Here is a 27798-nt window from a genome sequence, read left to right as displayed (position 1 = left end):
CCACAGTTTCCTCATCTGTAAAATGAGCTGGAGCAGGACATGGCAAGCCACTCTAGTATCTTTGCCAAGAGAATCCCAAATGGGGTCACGAAGAGGTGGACACAACTAAAAAACAACTAAACAGGAACACACAGCATTATATCAGGTGCCGCAAAATTCATGTAATGCATGGCCCTTGCTCTCAAGGACAAGACCAGCACCCATAAAAAGTTCAGTGACAATGCCATAATGAAAGAGATGTCACCAGGTGGCCTATGCTCATTGCCAGAGAGGTGAGCAGGCGATAAAAGCTAATGGCTTTCAGGCCAACAGGGTGGGCTCACAAAGGGCCATTTGATATTGGAGGGCTCCTAAGTGATCTTTTAGTCCCTTGCCTTTGCCTTGGAGAATGGGGACAGTGCTCAGATTTTACACATGGGAGTCTCGTCTGAGCTCCCTGTGACCTTGGTCAGGAAGAGTTGGTGTCAGAAGAGGTGAGGACTGGAGGCTGGGGGGCCAGCTTCCTGTTTCCTGCTTCATTCTCCTATGGCTTTTCCAGCCTCCCCCTCTCCACCCCCTTGGACAGAGCCCAGTTTACTTAGATCAGTCTCTTCTTGATGTTTCCTCACCCACGTGATTCTTGTCTTAATTGTCCTAAGCTCATAGGTATCTATTAGACATTCACAAAAGGCACTCACCAAAAATAGACTGAGTGCCCTCCCCAGGTCTCAGCAGGTGGCACGAAGCCCAATATAAAACAAATCAGTCTTTTTGGATGAGAACCTATCCACCCACTTTTCATATACGGGGCTGTTTGTTAGTCAGGAAAAGACCATCTTGGGAGAAGAGAGTGGGTTTGGGGAGAAAGTAGTGTCTGAACAGCTCCAGATTTTCTTCCAATTTGTGAAGTGGACTTGTAAACTTCATCTCTTGTGAGTACTCCCTCAATGTAACTCTGGGAAATGGGTACAGCAAGGACAAGGGGTCCCCAGATGAGTGGACTAATGTCCTTCGGTGTGCTCTGAGGTCTCCTGAAGAGGATACCTGTCGCTGCCTCTGGCTTCTGGAGTGGTTGTGAAGGTGACCTTTCAAGGGAAAGGAAATTTTGGGTTACAGAGGTGAGATGCTAAAGAGATGAGAAGGGGTATCAGGGCAAGGAAGGGAAAGAACCCTGAGTTCACCAGGATACAAACTTTGATCCAGGGATAAGGGGGCTGGCACATGGATTGGCTTCAATGCCTCCTCACCAGGGATTTCCCAAAGGATCAAGAGAAAAAAGACCAAACACATATAGGAGCAGAGCCCAAGTAACCAAAAACAAATTTACCCAGTTGGTAAAAGCTGCTGCTCCTTTGGGAGTGACTCATCCTAGCCCCTGTGTCAGGATGGGAAAGGTGGTGAGGTGAGTGGCATGTAGAACTGGCATCTTGTCAAGTGGGGGCTCCAAACAGGCGAAGAGACATTCCTAGGAAAGCTTTCCCCATCCTTCCCATTGGCACTCGCACCTGCTGAGCTGGCAGCCCCCATCACTCACACTCAGCCTCCTCCAGCTTCTCCCCTGAGTTCCAGCCTGGAGCTGCTGCCTTAGGACTGGGGGAGGACCCTGTGATAGCACAACCTAGTCTGGCTGGAAGGGAGCTCCCAGCTGCTACCCAGGGCTTTCCTAAGCCCCCTGAGTGGAACAAGCTGGAGAGATTTTTGAGGAGATCCCAAGACCCCCCCTGGGGAAAGAAAGCTCCCTCCAGCCCTCATGGATCAAGGCACACCATGAAGGTAAGAGGCAGAGATGCCTGTGCTCAATCCTATTTGCAGGATTTCTCAGTCCTCCCTGCTTCAAGATGAAAGTGCATTGTTGGTGCTTGCTTCTTGGTGTCTGAATTTGGTGTGGTGCTTTGGGTCTAGGGTCAGAAGACCGGGTTCGGTTGCTGCTTCTGCTCGTTATTTCCTGCGTAACTTTGGACAAGTTTCTGTATCTATCTGGGCCTCAGTTTCCCTATGTAAAAATTAGGATGTTGGACTAGTTCAGAGGCTCTTAACCATGTTTGTGTCATGGAGGTCTTTGGCAATTTGGTGAAGCCTGTGAACCTCTTATCAGAACAATTCTTTTAAAATGCATACAATATAACATATAAGATTACAAAGGAAATCAGTTATATTGACATAAAGATGTGATTTTTTTTCTGATCCAAGATCACAGATCCCTTAAAATCAGCCTGCGCATCCCAAGCTAACAACCCTTGGACCAGGTGATCCTAAAAGAAAAAAGGAACAAATGGAATTTCAGGAATCCCTGGATAAATTCACTGCAGTAATCTAATCCGTTCAGTCTGTCTTTCTGCAACTGGTTGGGGGGGGGAGGAGTTTTTCAGGCTCCTCTTGAAGAGGCAAATACTAAGCTGCAGAAGGTATGGCTATGCCACAGGGCACCTGTTTGAAGTGACAAAGAAAGCACCAGGGCTGGAGTCCACCTTTGCCCAGGAAATAGTTATTAAAACCTACAGTGTCCTACTCCACTCCATTACTATACACAGGATTCATGGTTCAGAGATGGGATTAGACTGGGTATCCTCTCTGCCTGTAAGACTGTAGGGATGAGAAGGCAGTCAGGGAATTGGTTACAATTCCCTAGGGATGTTTTGAAATGAGAGACCTATTCTATGCTTCCGGCAATACATCAAAAAGTATTTCCTAAGCACTTAGCAGGCAATGTGCCAAATGCTGGGCATACAAAGACAAAGATGAAACAGCCTTGCCTTCAAGGAGCCCACCTTTTTTAATGGAAGGGAAAGTGTGTACTATTTCAGTCTTATACATACTAGATAATAGCTAGCATTTATAAAGTGCTTGAAAGTTTGCAAAGCACTTATTGTTCGCCCCAACCCTGAGAGGTGGGTGCTATTAGTATTATTATTTATGGATGAGAAATTCAGGCAGACAGTGGTCAAGTGACTTGCCCAGGGTCACTCAGCTGGTAGTGTCTGAGCCAGGATTTGCCTCCAGGTCCAGCTACCACTGTGCAACCTAGCTGCCAATATAGAAACTATAGATTACTGGAATACCAGGTAGTTTTGGGAAGGAAGGCAGTATTGGCTGAGGGAGGAATAGAGATAGGTTCCTATCGAATCTTTTGCATATATGATGCTTGAGCTGAGTTTTGAAGGAAACAGGGATTTTAGGGAAGCAGAGATGAGGAGGGGAGTACATTCTGGGCTGGAAGACAGGGCACAGGCACAGAACCAGAATGGAGATCTTGGGTAGGTAACAAGAAGTAAGCACTTCCGCTCATTGCCCATGTGCCACTCTCTACTGGACCACTGTTCACATATGACTAGAGGCTCCTGAGCATTCTGCAGTGCTGGGTTTATCTTTGCCGTGGCCCCTCCCATCAGACCTCACAGACCAAGAGCATAGGACTGGATAGAGAGACCTATGGGTGGCTGAAGATGCCCTTTAGGGCCTCATTACCCTGCCCCGCCCCAAAGGGAAGAACACAGAATTGTTAGAACAATAAGAGACCTTAAAGGGGGCCCTGGAAACCTCCCTTACAAGGATGCCTGGGTCAAAGGACAAGGAGTCCCACCTGGAAAAGGAGTCTAAAAATACTTCTCTGATTTGAAGGAAGGGGTGTTAAGGCTTAATTAACATTCCCAGCTCTCTGAAGAGAAGTGTGATCACGGTGGGGTACAGTGTGGTAGCTATAGTATTAGATCCAAACCATCCTCCCCTTCTTTTCTCATTCCTTTCTAAAAAGCAACCAAAACTCCCACGGGACCCTGCTCAGCCCAAATGCCTTGGATAAAGGGTCTGAGCAGCTGGAAGGTCTGGGGTTTGGGATCCTAGATCCCAAGAGAATGCTTGGGTGAAAAAGAGAAGTGTGTGGGAAGGGGCCACAAGGGGAGTGGTGTCTGTGTGTGGGGAGGACAGGGAGGCCATGCACCTTTTAAGGAAGAGAGACTTCTAACAGAGAGGCAGCAGAGGGAGAGTTCTCTTGGAACTGCCTCTGTCAAGCTCTTAGGAAACATGTGTTTGTCTGTGTATGTCAATGTGCATATGTGGCGGATGGTTAGGAGCATGGGCCAAAGGGGCCTTTGCCTAGGGGAAGCTCTAGTCTTTCCCCCCATATTCACTGTCCCAGCTGGGGAAGCACCCCCAGGAAAAGGTATTGATAAGATGTCCGTATAAGGGTGCTAGAGCTACTGAATTTTGTAAACTGCTGTTAAAAAAAAAATCTCAGAAGGATGAAAAGAAAGAAATCAAAGCACAAAGAGTCGGTAAGGCCTGGGGGACAACCATACCATGGCTATTAACATCTTTTGACTTTCCTGGGCTCTGCAGCTGCTTCTCCGGAGCTGAGGGCGTTACTCCAAAGGGAACAAATGAACAGCTTTGTTGTATCTCTTCTGGAGCATCAAGGATGCTCCCTCAACCCGGCCTGAGTCAGGTGCTCCCCCAACCCCAGACCCAAGGAGAGCCATCTGTAGATGGCTGGCTCTCTTTGCCAGACGGGGTCCATGAGAGGGGTCAGAGCCTTCTTCCCCAAACAAAACCCCTTGGCATAGTCTGGCCATGATATATCTCGTGTCATGTTTTAGGGGATAGATTTTATAAGATCATAGATTTAGAGCTAGAGTCAACCCCAGAACTTATCTAGTCAACCCTTTCATCCTCTGAGCCTCAGACAAGTCAAGTGATTTGCCCAGGGTCACACAGGTAACAAGTATAGCAGAGCTGGGATTTGAACGCAGGTGCACTAATTCTAAATTTGTATGATCTACACAAATTCTTATAAAATTCTCATTATTGATTGGGGTCTTTCTGACCCCATTCAGGGTTTTCTTGCAAAGATACTGGAGTGCTTTGCCATTTCCTTCTCCAGCTCATTTTACAGATGAAGGACTGAGGCAACAGGGTTAAATGACTTGCTTAGGAGTCACATAACCAGTAGTGTCTGAGGCCAATTTGAACTCGGGAAGATGAGTCTTCTTGATTCCAAGCCTGGTGTTCTATCCACTGTACCAACCAACTGTCCATGTGTAAATTTCTTACACATGGAATATTCTATTTACAAGAAAGGAAAAGGGGACAGCTAGGTGGCGCAGGGGATAAAGCACTGGACCTGGATTCAGGAGGACCCTGAGTTCAAATCCAGCCTCAGACACTTAACACTAGCTGGGCAAGTCACTTAACCCTCATTGCCCCACAAAAAAACAAAACAAAACAAAAACAAACAACAAAAACAAGAAAGGAAAGGACCTTTAGATATCTCTAGGTCAACTCTTCCTTCTCAAAGATGGAAAACTGAGGCACAAGGAAATTATTCTTGCCCAAGGTTCCCTTCCCCCCTAACCTCAAAGTCAATGGTAATGCCTGGGATGAGAAGTTTTTTTTTCTATGTTTTTTGTTCCCGGGCTTTTTAATAACTAGCAGGGTTATATAATTAGGCCTCACTGCCACTGTGATTGCATCAGTCGATGTGTGTGAGGCTGTGGATAATGAGAGACTTGGTAGACATGGAGGTAGCAGAGAGAGCGAGATTGAAAATCAATTTGTGAAAAGCTAGAAGCTTTTTGATCATCTTATTAGACCACGTGAGATGGTCTAAGCACTAGAACCTTTTCCAGGAATCGGCATCAGCTCATAATTTTCCTGGAAGTGTAATTAATGGTGTTATTTAGTCCTCTCTTCTGTAGGGACAGGAAAGAGGTAGGAGAAATGGAATTGGAGAATGGAAAAGATGGAGTGAATCAACCACCAGCATTTATTAAGCTCCTAGTATGTTCAAGCACTTAGTGTAGAGCAGAGGCGTCAAGTACACAGGCCACAGTGGCCCACAACACTCCCATGGGCTTCCGAAACCGGATTAAAATATAACTGGGGGAGGGGGCAGCTAATTGGCACAGTGGATAAAGCACCAGCTTGGATTCAGGAGGACCTGAGTTCAAATTCAGTCTCAGACACTTGACACTTTACTAGCTGTGTGACCCTGGAAAGTCATTTAACCCTCATCTACCCTGCAAAAAAAGAAAAGAAAGAAACTGAAAATACTGGGAAGATATTTAACCAAAATAATAAAAAACACCATAATATTAATACAGAGTTTTTCTAAGTCAATCTGTGACTCTCAGAGATCCTGCTGGACAGTTCTGTGGCTCCTGTTTCTATTGAGTTTGCTACCACAGGTGCAGAAGTGCCTCTTTTGTTGAGTTTGAAGAAAATAGGGATTCTAAGAGGGAGAGGTGAGGAGAGAAAGATCCCAGGCCTGGGAAACAGCTAATGCAATGGTTGTGGGAAGGAAAATGCAGGTCATGTTGTGAGGAACAACAAACCAGAAACAAGAAGGCAAGCTGTTGGATTGGAAAATGTGTAAAGGGGTGCACGTATAATATAGCCAAAAGATGGCTCATGAAGGGTTTTAGATGCTGAACAGAGGAATGTCTATTGGATTCTAGAGGCAATAGGAAGTAAACTAGAGCTTATGGTTGAGAAAGTGTTGCTTTAGGAAAATCAATTGGCTGCTCTCTAAAGGAGGCTTTGGAAAGGGGAGAGTCTAAAGAGGCTGGGAAACCAGTTTGAGGATTATTGCAATACTTCAGGACAGAAGTGAGAAGACCTGAACTAGAATGAGAGGAGAGAAGCGGTAGAATACAGGAATTTGTGGAGGCAGAAATGACAAGATGTGGGGTAAGGGAGAGGGAGAAATCAGCTATGATGCCAAGTTTTAAAATCTGAATAACTAAAAGGATGATGGGCTTTGACAGAAATAGGGATGTCTGGAAGAGGGGTGGGTGCGCCTTGCCAAAATAAAGAGCTCTTTTCACAGATAGAACATGAAGTCAAATCTCCTACCCCAAAGAAGCTGGCCAGAATTCCTGGCCTATTGGCTAAGTTGCCCTTCCATTTCCTCAGGGGCTTATTGAAGACAAGGCTCCAAAGTTGAGACTTTAATGGTGAAAGTTTCAAGGAGAAGGACTCGTTATCAGCTTGTAGATACCAGATAAGAGCCACCTCCCATCCCAAACCTTACCAATCAAACCTCAGGAGCTCAAAGATGTTGAAGGGCAGATTCCTGTCTGGGGGCTGGTTGGCAGTGGGAGTTCATTCCCTTGGGGGGGGGGGGCGCAGGATAAAAACAGAAGGAAACAGGGTGATTGGGTCATACTTCAAGGGGAGGCCTTCCTGATATTTGCAGATTGAGATTCTCTCAATTTCTTTGGTAGTAGCAGAAAGTGTATCAGCACAGTAGACCTGTGTTCTAACCATCTCTTTGCCAGTAACTAGCTGTGTTTATTGGACAAATTTTTCCTCTCAGCTGGACCTAAGCAATCATCTATAAATCAGGGTAGGGGGGTGCTGTTGAGCTAGATGGTTTCTATGGCTCTTTCAGAGCTAACATTTTTTTTTTGTTGCTTTTTGGTGTGTTTTTTTTTTGGTGAGGCAATTGGGGTTAAGTGACTTGCCCAGGGTCACACAGCTAGTAAGTGTCAAGTGTCTGAGACTGGATTTGAACTCGGGTCCTCCTGAATCCCGGGTTGGTGCTTTATCTACTGTGCCACCTAGCCGCCCCGAGAGCTAACATTTTGATTTCAGGAAGTAAGGTTTCATCTAGCCTTGAAGGATAGGTTGGATTTTCTTAGGTAGAGATAGGGATGGGAGAAGACAATACTGATGACAAGTGACATGTGTAAAGGCTAAAGAGCAATAGTCACGCAAAGAAATAAGTTATACCTCCTCCCACCCCACTCCACTTCAGACTCCCACTCCGGTGGTGTCCTCATTATTCATAGGATCATAGATTTAGAGCGGAAAAGGATATAAGAGGCCACTGAGTCCAACTTGTTCCCCCTCGCTAATTTATGGATGAGAAGATTGAGGTCAAGGGATTAGTGTGTTACCCAAGGTCACACAGCCCTCTAAGCAATTGCAGTAGGATTTAAACTTGGTTGTTCCTGATTTTATCTGGTGCTCTCTCCACTACACCAGTGGATTCCTTTTCTGGTCTGGCACATTGAGTGACAATGACCTGTAGGGCCAGCCTGAGGAGACAGAAATCCTGGTGGAACCCAGTACACAAAGTTGTAATTAACACCTAGCATCACTTCTGGAAAGGAAACAGGTGACTTGCCTTTTAATGATTCACACACAAACAACAAGTTAGCTTTCCCATAGGAGAACTATTTTGAAAATCTCCCAAAAACAAGTACAAATTAGTAGGGTTTTAAGACACTTATGAAACAGCTCCCTCCTTCCAGCCAGGTGGCCTGTCCCTGCCACCTAAAGAGGTGTTTTTAACTTTGCTCAAATTCTTTTTTTTAATTTTATTTTTTCTCAGTTACATGTAAACAAGAAAAAATTTTAAGTATTTAAGTTTTTTATTTTACTCTCCAATATTTACTTTACTTCTTTTACATGGCGTTCACAGCTTTGTGCCAAAATGAAAGGGGGCTAGGTATTTGCTTATTAAATATTTCAGAACTGTCTCACTCATTTTCATTCTTCTAAATCCACATACTGTGATAAAAATTGTTCAAACATTGAAGTAGCTCTGGAAACAACAAAAAAATTAACGTTCATTTTTTTAAATTTTGAGTTCCAGATTTCTCCTTCCCTCCCCTCCTCTCCCCCTTCTTGAAGAGGCAAGCAATTTGATATAGATTATACATGTATAGTAGTGCAAAACATTTCCCTATTAGCCAATGATGCAAAAGTAAACCGACCAAAACCCAAGAATAATAAAGTAAAAATAGTATGCTTCAATCTGCATTCATATGCCATCATTTCTTTCCCTGGGGGTGGATAGCATTTTTCATCATAAGTCCTTAAGAATAATCTTGGATCATTGTATTGCTGAGAATAGCTTAGTCATTCACAACTGACCATCATAACATTATTGTTACTTTGTTATATATTTTACATACATACTATGTGGCTGTGTATAATGTTTTCCTGATTCTACTCATTTCACTTTTCATCAGTTGATATAAGCCATCCTAGGTTTTTCTGAAGGCAAACTGCTCACCATTTCTTATAGCACAGAAGTATTCCATCACAAACATATACTACAACTTGTTCAGCCATTCCCCCACTTGATGAGCATCCCTTCAATTTCCAATTCTTTCCCACCACATAAAGAGCTTGCTATATTTTTTGTACATATAGGTCGCTTCCTTTTTCTTTGATCTCTTTGGGGTACAGACCTAGTAGTGGTATTGTTAGGTCAAAGGGTATACACAGTTTTATAGCCCCTTTGGAAATAGTTCCAAATTGTTCCCAAAAATGGTTAGATCAGTTCACAATTCCACCAACAGGGCATTAGTGTCCCTGTTTTTCACATCCCCTCCAACACTTGTCATTTTCCTTTTCTGTCTTTTAGGTATGAGGTAGTACCTCAGTGTTGTTTTAATTTGCATTTCTCTAATCAATAGTGATTTAGAACATTTTTTCATATGTCTATGGATAGCTTTGATTTCTTCTTCTGAAAACTGCCTATTCATATCCTTTGACCATTTATCAATTGAGAGTGGCTCTTATTTTTATAAATTTTACTCAGTTCCCTATGTATTTGAGAAATGAGGCCTTTATCAGAGAAACTTGCTGTAAGATTTTTCCCAAGTTTCCTGCTTCCTATCTAATCTTGGCCTACATTGGTTTTGTTTTGCAAAAGCTTTGTAACTCAATGTAATCAAAATTATCCATTTTAAATCCCTAAATGTACATCTCTTCTTTAGTCATAAATTCTTCCCTGATCCATAAACATGACAAGTATAAAATATTCTATGCTCCCCCTAATTTGTTTATAGTACCACCCTTTATGTCTAAATCATGTACCATTTAGACTTATCTTGGTGTCAGATATTGGTTTGTACCTAGTTTCTGCCAAACTGCTTTCCAGTTTTCCCCAGCAATTTTTTAACTTTGCTTGATTGTAAGTGAGCATTCTCAGCTCAAGGTGGGTCTCAGCATAAGGATTCAGGGATTGGATGATGCTAGGTTTCAGCAGAGCCTCTGGGACAAGCATTCACTCGCTCTGTAAAAGTGTGGCTCAGTTTACCACTCTTTTCCCATAACTCTGTGGTGGGAGACCAAGAAGAGAGATTACACTCTTAGTGTGGAGACGCAACACAAAACTAAGCAGAGCCTATGTGTCAATAAGGAATTAAACATAAGATTTGCCTGCAGGTAAGCCATAGGCTTCAGATAAGTAGAGAACTGACTGTTTCTATTACTTGCCTAACTGCCTCATGAACAATCATTTGGGTACTGGGTGCAAGACCCTGTGGCAAGAGTGGCTGGGGAAACAAAGTCAAATGTCCTGGTCCTTGCTCTCATTGAACCTGTCTAGCTGGGGAGTCAGGACTAACCTCTACAAAAAAGTTAAACACTGTATATTATTTATGTGATGTTAGGAGTAAAAAATAAGTGAACAAAACTGTCCCACTTATCAACCGGTCAGTCAATTAAGTTAGGTCAATCAAGTCAATCAGTCATGTAAGAATCCATTTATTAAGTGTCTCTACAGGGAGGCCAAAAGTCATGATGTTTTAATAACTTTCTAAAAAAGTATTTTTCTTTTACATTTCTACCATTTATGAAATTTGCTGTTTCACACATAATGTAAATTCATTTCTATCTATACTTTATATGATTCTATGGTATTATAAATTAAAAACAAAAAATAAAGGAGTTATTAAATATTGAAACCCCTTCGTGACTTTTGGCCCACCCTGTATCGTGCCCCAATATACCAAAAATGCATTTGGGAAAAACCAAAAACATTCCCTCTCATCGAGGGGTCTTCCATCTTAATGGAGAGACAACACATATGTAAGTAGGTACATACAACATATGTATGAGAGTAGATGGAAGGTAACTCTAGAGGAGAAGGCAGCTGGCTGACTTGGAAAGGCCTCTTCTATAAACAGATGGCATTTAGAAGTTTAATTTTTTAATCATTGCATCGTTTTATTGATATATTTTATTTTCCCCTTTCATTTCCAAATATATTCCTAATCTCCCCTCCCCCAGCAAGAGAGCCATTGCTTGTACCAAGAATAAAAGAGAGAGGGGAAAGAAAAAAAAAAACAGTTCAGCAAAACCACCGACACATCAAGCCGTCTGACAGAAGTATGCAGTGTTCATACACCCACCTCTGCAAAGGAGGGAGGGAGGTACAGCTGAGCCCTTGAAGAAGCCAGGATCCCAGGAGGAGGAGGAGGTCATGGGGGAGAGAATTTCAGCCTTGGGGGGCTGCCAATGCAAATTCACAGAGTTGGGGAAATCAGCTATCCATCACATGTGAGGACAGACGTGCGACAATAGAGTTCACCAGAGCGGACTAATACATAAAGGAACATTGGACAGATTGGCGGCGCACCCCCAGTCATAAGAACGGGTGTAAATGCCAAACCAAAGGAGTCTAATTTGATCCTAGAGGTAATAGTGAGCCACTGGAGTTTATAGGGCTACACGGGGGTTAGAACTATGCTTTAGGCACATTTGTTTGGCAGCTGAGTGGAGAAACAGATATGGAATGGATGAGAGCTAAGGCAGGACACCAATGAGAAGGCTATTGCAGAGTAGTTCAGGTGTAGAGGAGATATGGCCCTAAGATGAAGGTGGCCATGTAAGTGGGGGATAGTTGGGAGAGATATTGTAAGGAGAAGTAGGAAAATTACTTGCACCTGATTAAATAGATGAGATGACTGAGATAGCAAAGTCAAGGAAGACCACACAATTGTGAACTTGGGAGATCAAGAGAATGACAGCCCTTGACAGTCATAAAGGAAGAGTTGAAAGAGGAGTAGATTTGGGGAGATAGATGATGTCAGTTTTGGACATGTCGAGTTTAATATACCTAGAGGACGTGCTTCTCAAGTGTTCAGTGGCCAATTGGTGACATGGAGTTCAGGGGAGAGGCTAGGGCTGGCTATAAAGACCTGGGAATCATTAGCTTAAAGATGATCATTGATGAGGTCACCAACTGAAGTAGTGTAAAGAGGAAAGAGAATAAGATCCAGTATAAGAGCCTTGTGGTACATCCCACAGTGAGTAAAGCTGTATCATGAATGAAGCTTTTGTCCCCAAAAGAAAACCCTGAGAAGTAAGGGGCAAGGCATATACAGGAGGAGAACCAAGGGTTAGGAGTTTAATGAAAATCTAGAAACAAGCAGGAGATACAGGAGGAGACGTGATGTGCAGTGTCAAATGCTAGAGAGATAGAAGATAGGAAAGGACTGAGCAAAGGCCAGTAGATTTTGTAATTAAGAGATTTTTAGTAGCTTTGGAGAGCGCAATTTCAGTTGAATGATGGGATTGAAAACCCCTGCAAAGGGTTTCGAAAGAGGAGAGGAAGTGGAAGAATTTATGTGTAAATGGTCTTTCCAGTTTAGCTGAGAAGAGAGGATGCTAAACTATTGGGATAGTAGACTCTAACAATGTCTCTCTGAAGACAGCAGAGAATGAGTCCAGTAAATAGGGATGAGGACTGAAGATTAAAGAGAGGAGAGAATGATAGTAGGGGACTAATCTACTGGAAAAGATAGGAGGAATGAATTAAGGGCAGATATAGAAGGATCTGGGGCAGCTAGGTGGAACAGTAGAGAGATCATCGGGCTTGGAATCAGAAAGATCTAAGTTCAAATCCAGCCTCAGATACTTACTAGCTGCATGACCCTGGGCTAGTCACTTAACCCTTATATGCTTCAATTCCTCATCTATAAAATGGGAGCACACTGAAGAAGGAAATGGTATACTACTCCAGTACCTTTGCCAAGAAAACCTCATGGACAAAAGTCCATGGGGTCACATAAAGTCGTTCAGGACTGAACAACAACAATAACATAGAAGGAATTACCCTTAGAAAGGAGAAGGGGGACAGCTAGGTGGACAATGGATAAAAGCCACAGGGCCCTGGATTCAGGAGGACCTGAGTTCAAATCCACCTCAGACACTTGACCTTTACTAGCTGTGTGACCCTGGGCAAGTCAACTTCATTGCCCTGCCAAAAAAAAAAAAAAAAAAAAAGGAGAAGGGCAGCTTTTCAACAATTCAGTAATTCAATTAACATTATTAAGTGCCTACTATGTGCCCAAGCACTACTGATTAATGCTAAGGATTACAAAATGAGGCAAAAGATAGCCCCTACCCTCAATTGAAGTTACTACTTTAATGGGGGAAAACAACATGCAAAACAAATATATACAAAGCAAACTATATGCATGATAAATAGGAAATATTTATGAGAGAAACACAGTGGAATTAAGAGAGGTTAGAAAGGGGGCAGCTAGGGGTGCAGTGATAAAGCACTGGCCTTGGATTCAGGAGGACCTGAGTTCAAATCCAGCCTCAGACACTTGACACTAGCTGTGTGACCCTGGGCAAGTCACTTGACCCTCATTGCCCCACCAAAAAAAAAAAAAAGAGAGAGAGAGAGAGATTAGAAAAAACTTACTATAAAAGGTAGGATTTTAGTTGGGACATAAAGGAAGCCAGAGAGGTCAGTAATCAGAGTGGAGGAGAGAGAGCATTCCAAAGCATATTAGACAATATGCCCAGAGCCAAGTGAAGAAGATAGTGGGGTACAGTGTTAAAGGATTGTGATAGAAAAAGAGGGAATTCTCAGCAAATGGCCTTAATTTTTCATGGGGGTAAAGTAGGAAACAAGGCCCTCAGCAGAGCAGATGGGGAGAGGGGGAGGGTGGCAAAGGGGGTTTGGCCAGAGAAGAGAAGCTCTAGAGTGTGGCATAGAGAATAATTTAGGGAGGATAATGAGAATTGCCTTGTTCTAGTAAGAACTCAGATCACAGACGTTTGTAATGAATTCTGCTGCACAACACTTGAGTAAAATCAGAGGAGGCGAAGTAAGCCAGGGTTGAGTTTCATAAGGTATGTCATGAGGTCTAACCTCATAGTAGGTGCATTGCTGTATCCTCTGAGGCCTTACGCAGCCCACTTTGTATGGAGCATAGGCAAGTAGAGGTATACCCTGTGGAGTCTGGGAGCCCAGGCCCACTCTAGAAATGTCATCACAGCCCTATTTAGTTTATAGATTTGGAACTGGAAAGGACCTTAGACATCATCTATTCCAATCCCTTCTTTGTGTGTGTGTGGGGGGGGAGGGGGCAACGAGGGTTAAGTGACTTTAAGTGACTTGCCCAGGATCACACAGCTAATAAGTGCCAAGTGTCTGGGGCCAGATCTGAACTCAGGTCCTCCTGAATCCAGGGCTGGTGCTCTATCCACTGCGCCACCTAGCTACCCCCCAATCCCTTTTTACAAATAAGGAAACTGAGACCCAGGGAACTCCAGATCACACAAGTAGTTAAACAATGAGGTCCTCTGACCCCAAACCCCACACAGCCTTTGGCTATAGATACTTTTTTTTGCCTTCTGGGCCTAAGGGGCAGTTCATTCTCCACTGGTCTGATCCAATCAGTGGGAGGAGACTGGAGAAGATGTCTATGTGTTGAAGGGAAACAGGCAGCATTTACAAATGCTGAGGAAAAATCTTCCATGCTCAGCATGCAGCTGGCCTCTTCTCAGTCCCATCATTTACATTTGCTCAGAAATACTTAGAACTCAACAAACAAAAACTCCTATTTTGGAAACATAATTCTTGTATCAACCACACCAGGCTTTTCCAGATTCCCCACCCCAATTGTTAGAGCTTGAACTCTTGACATTTCTTTGTATCATTTAACTTGGCACGGTAATATCAGTTTCTCTGGGTGTACATGGGCAATCTCCCAGTATAAGGGAAGCGTCCGGAGGACAATAATATTTTGGGTTTTGTCATTGTATTCTTAGAGACTAGTACTGTGCCATGCACATAGTAGGCCCTTGGTGAATTGACCTGGAAGACTTTCACCACATTCTTCTCTTTAGGAACAGCCAACACTGAGCAAACTTTTCATTGTTGTGACTAACTTCCAGGATAAGGGCTACTGCCCCAGAGACTAGACCAGTACTGTGCTCATAGCCAGCTCATTGGGACTCAGAGCCAATTGTTAAATTTTCAGTGTAACCATTTACACCTAGGAAGTCAGCAAATGCTAAAAGTCGGGTATTGGTTTATTATTTTAATGATAGTCTGGACTTAGGAAAATGATGGAAAAATGTTAATACTGAAGATTAAACTTGAAGGTATACCTACCTGTGTACATGTTTTTCTTTGGAGGGACAGTTGTTAAACATTTACCACGACAACCAAGGATTAGGCCCTTGTTGTAGGCAGGCAGTCTGGTATGGTGGAAAGAACACTAGATTTGTAATCAGAGGATCTGGCTTTGGATCTTTGTTCTGCCTGGGTAACTTTTGTCAAGTTACTTAACTTATCTCATCTTATATCCCCATATCTACAAAATGAGGGTGTTGGAATAGATGACCCCCAAAGCCCCTTCCAGTTCTAAATCTGTGATCTAAACGTAGCAGGTAGGGACCTACTGAGTTCATTTTTACCCTGGGTTGAGAAATACCTTTTTCAGAAGATACCAAAAGCAAAACCATTCTTATCCTGGAAGGAGTCTGTTAGCTTCACACAGAGAAGAACAGTTTTCTGTGGCTACAGACTGAAGCCTAACTCAGCACTACACAAAGCCCAGTCAGTCACTGAGCCCTAGCCCTGGCTTATTTTGTTAGAATATCGAGAGTTCTGAGAGGCAGCTCACAAATGAGGACTCTTGGTTACACCAGGGGACTAGGCAAGAGTGTGCCTTTTGATGGTGGGTCAAGAATATCACCCTCATATAAGAAAGCTAGTCCATTATGAGGCTCTCCCCAGATATAGAAAAAGATGTCATGGTGTCAGGTAGTTTCTCTAAACAGCGTCTGTTTTCATTTTCAAGAAACAGGAAGGAGGCTTTGGGGAGGGGAATAGAAAAGATCACCTTGCTCTACAGATTGGACTCCTTCCCCTCCCTGGCTAATCCTATACCAGGTGTCCTTCCTCGAAAAGCCTCACTCCTGTCCCTGGGGGGCTTGGGCTGATGAGCAGCAGCTGGACAGCAGGAAGGAAGAGCCCCCCCACACACACACCAGAGGCTGAGCAGTTTTGCAGACACACATCGTCCATCACCCAGCCCTGGTGAGCCTGTCACTGGGAAAGGCCAGGAATTACATGGTCCTGCTTACAGATCCCAGGTTCAACCCAGGGCAGGAAAGAGGAAAGGCTGGAAAGTTGTATGTGTGGTTTTAGGTGTTTTTTTAAGTTGCTCCAAGAACATATCCCTCCAAAAAATACAGTTTGCAGGTGTAGCTCAAAAAACATTTCCTAGGATTTTAGGAGAGTCTGAAATTTCCCCAAAGGGCATCTTCTGACTTGCTGAAGAGTGAGAGGTAAGGATTTGATCAGCAGAAGGCCAGAGCTATGCAAAGGGTATTGGAAAAGTCCCAACAAGGCAGCTAGGTGGCATCGTGGGTAGCATGGTAGACTATAGAAGAGACCAAAGTTCAAATCCTACTTTAGATACTTCCTAACTGGGTGATCCTGGGCAAATCACTTAACCTCTCTCAGTCTTAGTTTCATCATCTATAAAACAGGAATGATAACAATAGCACCCACCTCACAAGGTGATTGTGGGGATAAAAATGAAAAAAAATTTTTTTTTGCAAACCCTAAAGCATTATGTGAACTCCAAGGCATTTGCCCTGAGGGCTCTTGAAGGTCCCTAGGAAGAGCCTTCCTAGCCACGTTTCAGATATCTCTCTCACCTGCCGGGGTTCTCTGGAAAGTTATTTATTTATTTTTCCACTTCCTGTTCTTTCCAGGGGTCCCCTCCCAACCAGCTGATCCCACTCCTCCCTACAGTAGTTGTCACTGTAATGCTACTCTTGGTCTTTGGGAAGATTTGGACAAATAGAAAATTTAAGACTCCAGTCTAATGAAACAAACTAATCTCTACCCTCATAGAGGACATGGAACTTTTTCCAAGGGACTTTTTGTGTTTGTTCTGTTATCTGTTCTGCAGAAAAACTCTGTGAAGCTAGCACAGTGGAATTACTTTCCCCATTCTACAGATAGGGAAACACGTGGGTGACAAAATTAACACAAGAAGGTTACCTTTGTAACCTTGTTAATTCAACAAACATTGAGCACCTAATGTACTGGTCAAGGGGATATAAATGTAAAAACACAATATTTACTGCCCTAAAGGAGTTTTATGGTTTTTACTGGGAATCAAATACTAAGAACTTACCTGGACCTTTTTCCTTATCTGTAAAATTGGGGGGGGGGACCAGACATCTTCTGAGATCCCCTCCAGTTCTGGAGTTATGGGTATGCTGGTAAATGTTAAAGAACTGTTTCTCTGAGGGAGAAAAATGCACCCTGGACACACTTTTAAGTTTAAGCTGCATCATTTACATTTTTCTCCATCACTTTTTAAAGCCCAGACCATCAACAAAACAATGTCAAGATCTGACTTGTAGCATTTGCTGATTTCTAAGATGTAAAATGCTCACACTGAAAATTAACAGCTGGCTCTTGGTTCCAGTTCTAAGTGAATCCTGTACATCCCTGTATATGATTCTGTGGTCAGAGAAATTCAGTAGAAAGTAATGTGAGAAGGGGGAGAGCAAGAGGAGGTTGAGAGAAGGCTTCTTGGAGGAGAAAGTTCCTGAGCTAAGCCTTAAGCTTTGAAGGAAGATAAGGATTCTAAAATACAGAAATAAGGGAATATTCCCCTGACATAGGATACAGGTGAATAGTGAAAAGAGACAGAATGTCAAGTTCAAGGAGCATTCAGTTGCCCAAGTGGCCTGGAATAGAGAGTGTTTGCATGAAAGGGAATAATGTTAAATAAACCAGGAGAGATGGGTGGGAGCCAGGTAATGGAAAACCTGAATACCAGGATAAGGAATCTGGATTCTTTTTGGATCTTTGGCCAAAAGGTCCACCCACTGGAAAAATCAGGGCTAAAACTGGATATATCCTGGGGCAGCTAGGTGGTGCAGTGGATAGAGCACCGGCCCTGGAGTCAGGAGTACCTGAGTTCAAATCCAGCCTCAGACACTTAACACTTACTAGCTGTGTGACCCTGGGCAAGTCACTTAACCCCAATTGCCTCACTAAAAAAAAATAAAATAAAATAAAATAAAATAAAAAAATAAAAACTGGATATATCCTGATAGCTCTTCTCTATTTTTTTTCCATTATGCCAACTTGTTTAAAGTGCTCACTATTGACCTGCTCCCATCACATAGCTAACCACTGAATAATAATCAGTCTTGTGGAGGGTTGGAGGAGACAGGAGTTTATTTCTTAAATCCCAGGTACTACAAGAACAGTCCCCTTGAAGTTTGAAGAACAAATTTCAAGACATCTTACTTCATATGATCAGGAAATGAATTTGTGGGATTTTTTACTGAGTATAAACAGTTGCAGATGAATCTCTATAAATCCTGGGGTCCATGGGGGTGAGGAAAAGGGGAGTCATTAAAATGATGCTTAGGTTGTTTGAAGATGCCCCTAATCTGAGATGATGCCAGTAAATTACCCTCAACTCCATTCAGAGACGAGATCTGGGTCAGGGAAAATAGATAGAGATGATCAACGTGTCAATTCTCAAATCATTGACATCAGTTCATTTTCAGGACAATAAAACAGCTCGTTGTTATATAGGGTTTCAGGGTTTGCAGAGCTCTTTCCTCACAACAACTCAGTGATGTATTGAGTACAAGTTTCACTATTCCCATTTTACAGATGATGAAACAGGTTCTGAGGGGAGAAGTGACTTGTATATGGTCAGGAAGCTAGTGAATGTCTGAGGCAGGATTTAAATCCAGGTCATTTGAATCTAAGTCTAGCATGATAGCTTTCCACATAAATACCTGATATATCCACACCCTCTCTCATGCTTCTAAGTCTTAATTTAGAGTATGAAAATACTAAACCCTACAGCTACTGCTCAGCCCTGGTGACAGCCACCATCAGTTCTTCCTTTAGCCCTCCTTTAATAAGGAAATACTTGCAAATATTGAATTCGACAATCAGAACAGTAGGTGAGAGCCTGGGGTCCAACAAAGACTAGAAGCTTGGTTTGAAATAATAAGGCTCATTTGTTTCATCTCAGTGAGCCTCAGTTTCTCCATTTGTAAAAATAAGTGGTTCAACTGGATGGTATGCAAGATAACCTTCTGGGTCCATAGGGTTCCGTAAGAGCCAATCAAGCCTCCCCACTCCCTGCAAAGCACTCCTTCCTTTCAGTAAAATGTTGAGACAATCCGAGGGTTTAGCATGTGCCCTCCCCCCCAGCCTTTTTTAAAAATAAAATTTTACTAATATAGTTTGGTTTTACATCACCTATAATTACCCCGTATACCCTCTCTGCCTCCTTTCCCAGAGTTATGCCTTTTAACAAAGTTGGTTGGCTTTTTTTTTACAAAAAGAAAGAAAAAGAAAAAAAATCTTCGAAATAGATCAATGCATAGATAAAAGATCTGACAGTAAATGCAACGTTCCACACCTGCAGACCCCGTTATTCCCACTTCTGTAAAAGTGGGAAGAGGTGTTATTGTCATATCTCATTTGGGGGCTCAAGTTTGTTATTTTTACCAATCAAGGTCCGGACAGGATTCTGTGCTTCCTAGAACTCCGGATAGGTAGGGTGGGGCTCCTGGAGAAAAGAGGTGTCTCTCAGAAACATAGGGCATTTTACTGTTGGAATGCTAGTGGCTGGCTTTGGTTTGCAAGCAAAGAAACTAAAGGATTCATGTCTCCAACTCTGACATGCGGGGCCCGGAGTGACTAGGGTAGGGGGTTAGTGGAGTTTCGCCTCTGTCTCTAAGCCCAGGGGGCTGATCCCCGGCTGAATTTGAGGGGGATAATCTTTTTGAATCGGTTTCTAAGAGGTCTGGGTGCGCGTGGAGAAGGTGGGCGGGGAGCTGAGGAGTGGGAGGGACCCCGCGCAGTCCCGGCTCCAAGCTCCAGTGAAAAGCAGAGAATACAATTCCCTGGCTCCGGGAGAGCTCGACTGTCTCTTTAAGCCTCCGGTGGCTGTGGCGGTGGCGGCGCCGGCGGCACCCCGGCAGCCGAGGGTGAATCTTGGCACGGGAGTCGCCTTTCACATGGCTGAGGCGCTCCAGCTGCCTGCGCCCTGAGCTGCTGCGGCTGCCGCTCGAGATGGGCTGTCCAGCCGCCCCCAGTGCTAACTGCTAACTAACCCAAGATCAGCGCTACCTCTCGCCCTCCCCCCTCCTCCTGTCCCCCAGCTTGGCTCTTGGCGGACTACTGAAAGAAGCAATTGGAGATTCTGAGTGAGTGTCCCGGGGTCCCTGGGAACGCTGACCGATGGAGGCTTTGGGGGCGGGGGGTGGGGGGGGCATTGTTTCTTTTGTTATGTAGAATTCGGGCCCAGGAACGCCCCCCTCCCGGGGAAATTCCAGAACTCCTCTGCCCGCGGAAAACTTTGTCGGACAGTTCCCGCTAAACGGAATAATAATGACCTCGCCTTTGCGTGGGGAGGGAGAGCCGAGGACTGGGGACGTTGGTACTGTCTGTGGAGCACTGTGCGTTATCCTTCCTGCCTTGTGTATTTAGTCAGCAGGGGCTGTGTGCGCGCTGAGAGGTCAGAGCTTACAAGAAAGTGCCCCAAAGCCAGTCTCCCTCCCTTTTGTCAGGAAAGACATTTGCATCTGAGTGCCCATTATCTGGAGTTGGAGGGGTAGATTCTCTGAGCTTGGCTGGTAAGGCTGTTCGAGGGGCTGGGCGGGGGAGGAATGGAAGAAATGTGTAGTCTACACATTTTAGTTTAGTTTAGTTGTAGTTTAAGGGAGTTTTCATTTTCCCCTGGTTCCCGCCGGATCAATTACCCTGCTGTTAGTGGGGAGGGCTGGGCAGAGGTGGGGAAAAAGAGAGAAAGACAGCCACCTAAAAGACACCAGGGTTGTTCAGTCAGGAGAGGAGGGGGCTGTGGGATGATTCTGTTCTAAGACTTGAATGCAGTAAAGAGCTTATGTGAGGGGGCTGCTAGGCAGTTTATACGTGGGGTGGGGGGGGGGAGCTTGTGGGAAAGGGATGCTAGACACTTTATCCAGGAAGGGGGCAGGGGGAGAAGATCAAATTAAGGCCAGAAAGGTTTGGATAACACATTAAGGAAGAATTTGCCAACCATCTGGGTTTAGTCCAAAGGATCTTAGAGCTGGGAGGGGTTCTCCAAACCCCCTATTTTAAAGATGATGAGATTGAGACCCAGAAGGGTTAAATGATTTGCCCAAAGTCATCCGGGTAATAGGTGACAGTGTTGGGATTTGAATCGTGGTCCTCCTACTCCAAATCAGTGTTCATTCCTCTGCGCCATGCAGTGATTTACAGAGTCACCCACCTGTAGGCAGTGGGGTTGGAATAGATGAACTCTCAAAGTTCCTTCCAACTCTCAAATTCTTAGATTTTCATGAGAAAGTCACAGGGACCCAAGCATGCCACTGGCTGTTCCTCAAGATCTAGCCCTATTAAATCTTGTATGTTCCTCATGAAAAGGATGTTGGGAAGGGAAGGGGTTCCAGGTCAGGCTGGGGCTGTGGGTGGAGATAAGAGATTTTAGTACCAGGGATGTCTTTGTTTGCATCTGGCCATGGAGTCATCAACATTGGCTGAACAGCATCTTTGTCCCAGGAATGGAAGTAGGGCCAAGGGAAGTGATCCTCACTGTTGGGTTAAGAAACTTGGAAATTGGAAGTATTTGATTCTAATCCAATTTTTCTACTAACTCTTTGGGATCATAGAATGTATACCTGTGAGGGTTTGGGATGCGCAGTCTGTTTTCTCCTGTAGCTTTTCAGGAGGCAAGAGCAAGACCCTCTGGATCAACTGAAGGAAGAAAACTCTTTCAATTTTTCAAAGAGAGAACCCTCTCTTAGCTGTTACTGAGTACTGAGGGCAAATATCATCCCCATCCCCCCACCATGATCCTGCAGAAAGATTCCCTTTACAGGTTCATAATGGCCTGTCTTTCATCGATTAGGCAAGGATCAGACAACATATTATTGGAGCAATTGTGGGCATTTTGGCTTCTAGAATGAGGGGGTTGGAATAGGAGTGTGTGTGTGTGTGTGTGTGTACGCGCGCGCGCCCGCACACGCCGCGTGCTGGAGTGTGAATGAGAGAGAGAGCGAGCAAATGGTATCTTGTGAGCACTAGACATGTTGGGCCTTAAACTCAACTCATCCCTAGCCAATCTTGTCAATTTCATACTATTTTTGATAATTCTATGAGACGGTCCCTCCAGTAGTATAGATTGAGACCTATTCGTGCCTTCTTACTCTGTGCTACTCTTGTTCATGACCTTCTGAGGATAGAAGGAAGAAAAAGAAGGAAGGAAGGAAGAAGGGAGGATTAAGTGCTTACTATAAGACTAAGCACTTTATAAATAAGATTTAATTTGATCTTCACAATAACCCTATGAAGTAGGTGCTGTTATGATCTCCATTTTATTGTTGAGGAGACTGAGGCATACATACAGAGGTTAAATGACTCACCCAGGATCACAGAGCTAGTAAGTCTCTGAACCTAGATTTGAACTCAGGTCTTCCAGACTCCAGGCCTAGCACACTACCCACTATATCATGTAGCTAAGAACTTCCTCAGGTTGGTCTCTCAATATTTTGGGGATACCAGGACAATAATCAGTCTGTTTGTCTGTGATCTCTTGCTCTTACTACATGACCTGTCTACCTCTTTTTCCAATAACATGTCTCCTTAATGACATATGGTATGCTGTTTTTCACATGTAAGGTATCATTAGTAATATGCTTAGTTCCACTTGCTACTTTGTGCCTTTCCAATACTGTTTGAGTCATCTGTAATTTTCTTTTTTTTTAATCCTCCTATTGATGCTCTTTTTCACATGGCTGTCACTTCCCAATGACTCCTCCATGCTACTTCCTCCCACTCCTCCCCAAAAAAAAACCCTCACTTGTAATAAATACAATGTTGATTTTTTTCTGAGCCATGGTATTGTGTGGTTTGTGGACTTCAGTAAAACTAGTAGGGAAAATATTAGTGCTAAGGAAATGGGCTAATACTAACAACTCACATTTCCATAGAACAAACTAATAAGAATGTGGTCATTTGGGTAATTATTCCCATTTTATCCATGAGGAAAATGAGATCTCACAAGAGTTAGTCGATTTACCCATGACCACACAGCTAATAAGTGACTGATCTAGAATTCAGAACCAAGGTTCTAGCTCTCTTTCTACTACTTCAGAAAGATCCTAACTATATGTTTTCTTGATTCAAAACCAGGATGGTATTGGTGCTTTGCTGTGTGAGTGAGTACACCTGTCTCTTTATTGCTCTGCCTAATGGGTCAAATTTCTGCTGAGCTCCTGAGCCTTCCTGGGATGGAAGTGGACATAGCTAAGTAACTAGAATCATGAGTTATTAGTAAATTGCACTGGTAGCTGGGATAGGGATATAGATTGACCTTAGAAATGTGCAGAGACCTTGTGTGTGCTCTAAAGTATTAACATCTGTGTATAACCTTGTCTATGTTTAAAAAGGAACCTTGAGTCAGACTCACAGAAAACTATCCAGGACTGGGCAATGGAGGATGGGAAGGAGGGATGGTCTTTGAGAAAGACACGGGGGGTGCAGCTAGGTGGTGCAGTGGATAAAGCACTGGCCTTGGATTCAGGAGGACCTGAGTTCAAATCCGACCTCAGACACTTGACACTTACTAGCTGTGTGACTCTGGGCAAATCACCTAACCCCAACTGCCTCACCAAAAAAAAGGAAAAAAAGGAAAAGAAAAAAAAGGAAAGAGAAAGACACAGGGATACCAGATGGGAGGGCCACTCCCCTGCATCTACTGTAAGTAAACATTCTATAACTTGCAGCTGGCTCAGAACCAACTTTACCTCTGGTGAGGACTACAGGACATCCTGAAAATGAATCCACAGCTTCATTTTGTCTGGGTAATGAGTAGGTGAGAGACTCCAAGGCTAGGCAGAGGTTGGGACACCCACAACTGAGTCTCCCCCCTATTGTTTCCACAAGAGAAAAGATCTTGGTCTGAGGAATCTTAGATATCCCTGAAAGGCATCTTGGGTGCTATTATATACAGAAAAGACCACATTCTTACATTCAGAAAAGGGAGAAAAAGGGAAGCACCTAGGGCAGAAATGGGAATGGGGCGGGATGGGGGAGTGGGCCTGGAGCCTAGAATACTGACTGAGCAACCCAGATTACAATGGAATGGGGAGGGCTAAACATCCTGCCTGACCTCCTACCTGGAAGACTCCACCCTGACATCAGCTTAGTCCTTTGGCACTTCTTACTTTACCAGGATTCCTTCTGAGTAGGTAGTAGATGTCACTTTTGTCCTGTGTGTTCTATTCAGGCAGCCCCCAGTCGTAGGTTTATAGGATCTAGGAAAAATCCTCCTCCCATCCTGAAGGTCATGGACAGATTATGAGAGGAAATTGAAAGGTCTGTGTGAGGTGTGAGCAACTCCCCAGGAGTGGAAAAATCGGGAAGGGAACATTCCTCCCCAACCCTGAAGTCTGGGCCAACCCCACCCCTCAGCCCATCCGGAGAGAAGCGAGGCCTGCTCTAGGCTCCGCTTCCTCCTACCTGCTTTTTCCAGGTCTGCTGGTGACAACAGACGGTAAAAATTCCCCTTAAGGCAGTTAAGGCTTCTTCAGCATCTTATCCTGGGCCAAGTGCCCAAGAAAACCAAACAGTCCAGTGGCCACCTGGTCTCCTCCCAGATCAGCACCATTCTCTGTCCCCAAAGGATTTGAAACAAGGTCCTTCACCCTAACTCTCAAGGAGAAAGTGAGTGGGAGAATGGCAGAGAGATGTGATAGAAAAGAGAGGAGGCAGCAAGGTTTGTCTTCAGGGCCTCCCCCTCTGCTCTCCACCAACATCTGAAACTCAGTTACCCTATGGGTGTTACAGACGTAGACATATGTTCTTTCCCAGGGGATTTGGATTTTCAAGGAGCTGAGAGGGCAGTGCAGAAGGAATGAACCTTCAGTTGTAGAATTCCAGGAAATACAGTCTCTGAGTGTAAGAGAGATTTGGACCTGCACCCAGCCTAAGAATGTCAAACACATCCCTGATTCCACATTTCCTTTGGTGACCATGGTCTGTTCTCAGTCTTAGAGGCAGATAGATGGCAGAATGTGATAGATCTGGCTGGAATTGGGGAGACTAGAGTTCAAATCCAGCTTTAGATACTAGCTGTGTTACCCTGGGCAATTCGCTTAATCTCTGTCTTCCTCAGTTTCCTCAAATCGGGAATCATACTAGCACCTACCTCACTGGGTTGTTGTGAAGCTCAAACGAGATAAGACTTGTAAAATGCTTAGCACAGTGCCTGGAAAATAATAGGTATTTAATAAATGCTTATTCCCAATTCCTTAAATGCTTTTTACCTCTTTCTCTATTCTTTCCATTTCAAGAGCTACAGGAAAGTTTGCCAAGTGGAAAGATTGGGGAGTTAGACCTAAGTTCAGGAGTGTCCAAGTCAGAGTCAGAGTGGGCCATAGACAGATTGAGGGGGTATAAACCAGTGTAATAGCCTGTGAGACTTCAGGCAAACCACATTCTTTAATGGTCACTGTTTTAAAAAAAAAGTATACTTCCACTTCTCCTTGACCTTAGCTGCACAAACAGTCCTCCAATAGTTCTGTTCCTCTCTAAGCTACCATCTGCTTGGGTCAGGGACAAGTATTTCTGGCCTGGCATAGTCCCTCCCCTGGGATTAGCTGCATAGGGAGTTCCCCAGTGCCTCCACAAGGGTGGTTGTGGGTCCGTAGATGTTGGAGGTGGCCCCAGCCCTTCACTTCACCCCAGGGGGAAGGAAATGCTCCTGGGTTGCTTATATATGGAGAGTGGGAGATCCTAAGCATGTGAGTAACACCCTCTGGGGTCAGCCTCACCCTCCCTCCAGGCCAAGTCCCTGACTCCACCTGATGCCATCACATATGTGAGGTTCATCCCCAGACACCCCTAATATCCATTTTAACCTGCCACAGCTCTGTCATCCAGGGATTTACCTAAACCTGTCTGGAGCCTGTTTATGCTCCCATCCTGTCTCACCTCTGGGGTAACTAGTTTCCTAAGTTTCTTCCTTGCTGAGTAGAAGCAGGACTTCCTATGTGATTGGTTTTAAAACTGCCTCCAGGCAACTAGGTGGCACAGTGGATAAAGCACACCAGCCCTGAATTCAGGAGGACCTGAGTTCAAATCTAGCCTCAGACACTTGACACTTACTAGCTGTGTGACCCTGGGCAAGTCACTTAACCCTCATTCCCCACCCCACCCCCCCAAAAAAACCTGCCTCCTTCAGGTTGTAAGGGGTTCCTAATTCTCCTAAGACTGGGTCCCTCTCCTCAAAGCTTGGAAGGAATCAAGTCCGGCAGCTAAGTGGTACACTGGATAAAGGGCTGGTCCTCAAATCAGAAAGACCTGAGTTCAAATCCTGCCTCAGATACTTAACCAGCTTTGTGACCCTGGGCAAGTCACTTAACCTCCCTGTGCCTCAACTGTAAAATGGGACCTACCTCATTGTGGGGATCAGATGAAATAATATCTGTAAAGCTTAGCCCAGTGCCAAGCACATAGTAGGTGCTTAATAAATGCTTATCCCCTACCCCTTCCCTAATTTTTAAGATTTTACTCAGCCTTTCTCAGTTGATAACTCTTCAGACTGAAGAGGCATCACCAGGTCTTTTCCCTTGAGGAGAAGTAGGATCCTGGAATGTTATATATAATCTCAAAATCACAGAATCGTTTAGGATGAACACCTAGTCCAAAAGTCTCATCTTGCTCAGGAGGGACCTGATGCCCAGAGAGGAAAGTTGGTCACACAGCAAATTCGGAACAGAAGAGAGACTAGAACCCAGGTCTCCTAATTCCCAGTCCAGTGATTTTTTTTCCCCCGCTATATCCACACTGACTCTCTTTCCAGGTCCCTGTGATTTTTTTTTTTCCGGGGCAATGAGGGTTAAGTGACTTGCCCAGGGTCACACAGCTAGTAAGTGTCGAGTGTCTGAGGTCAGATTTGAACTCAGGTCCTCCTGAATCCAGGGCCAGTGCTTTATCCACTGGGCCACCTAGCTGCCCTTCCCTGTGATATTTTTTTTAATCTAGAATAATCCCCCAATTAAGACATCCCCTAAAAGTCCAGCCTGCCCCTGCCTCTGCCTCCACCTCCTTATTCCTTCTAGTCTCTGATCTCTTTCTGCAAAGCACCCCCTTCACCCCTAACTTGAGGGGCTTAAGAAATGCTCTGTTTATAGACTTGTCAGGATGATGGCTGAGAGCACTTAGAGCAGGAATCTGCAGAAAGAGTAGCAGCTTTCCTCTGGATCTGTCTTCCTGCTCTTCTCTCTCATCCCCCCTCCCAACCTCCCCAAGTCTGGATATAAAATTTAGAGGGAGAACAAGTGCTATTTTCTCAATGTCAGCATCCCAAACTGGGAGGAGAAGAGGGATCCTCATTGTTGGACCAAGAGACATTGCCTGCTACTTCTGATGTATTAGATGGAATACCTGGTTTGGGGGTGGCCTGGTGTAGCTGAAAAGGGTAACCTGAGGACTTAGCTCCCTGCCTTGTCCTGAGGTTGGGAGGCTGGGTAATGAGCCCAGCATAGGGTCTATGCCTGTCATGTCTTTTTGGTAATGATCATAGGATCATAGAGAATTGAAAGGGACCTAGTTGTTGTTCACTTGTTTGTTTCAGTCATGTCCAACTCTTCATGACCCCATTCGGGTTTTCTTGGCAAAAATACTGGAGTGGTTTGTCATTTCCTTCTCTAGCTTATTTGATAGATAAGGAAACTGAGGCAAACAGGGTGAAGTGACTTGCCCAGGGTCAC

At 44.3% G+C, this 27798-nt stretch overlaps 1 protein-coding gene across 1 annotated transcript in view; it reads left to right on the top strand.

Annotated features, from left to right (window-relative positions):
* Positions 1-27798, top strand: part of GPSM1 (G protein signaling modulator 1) — a 139297-nt gene that overhangs the window by 94750 nt on the left and 16749 nt on the right. Inside the window, 1 exon segment of the mRNA XM_043986814.1 lies at position 457. Within this exon segment, the coding sequence (XP_043842749.1) occupies position 457 (1 nt within the window).

Source organism: Dromiciops gliroides, chromosome 2 (assembly GCF_019393635.1).
Source record: "Dromiciops gliroides isolate mDroGli1 chromosome 2, mDroGli1.pri, whole genome shotgun sequence".
NCBI lineage: Eukaryota > Metazoa > Chordata > Mammalia > Microbiotheria > Microbiotheriidae > Dromiciops > Dromiciops gliroides.
This window is presented reverse-complemented; position numbering and strand designations above follow the sequence as displayed.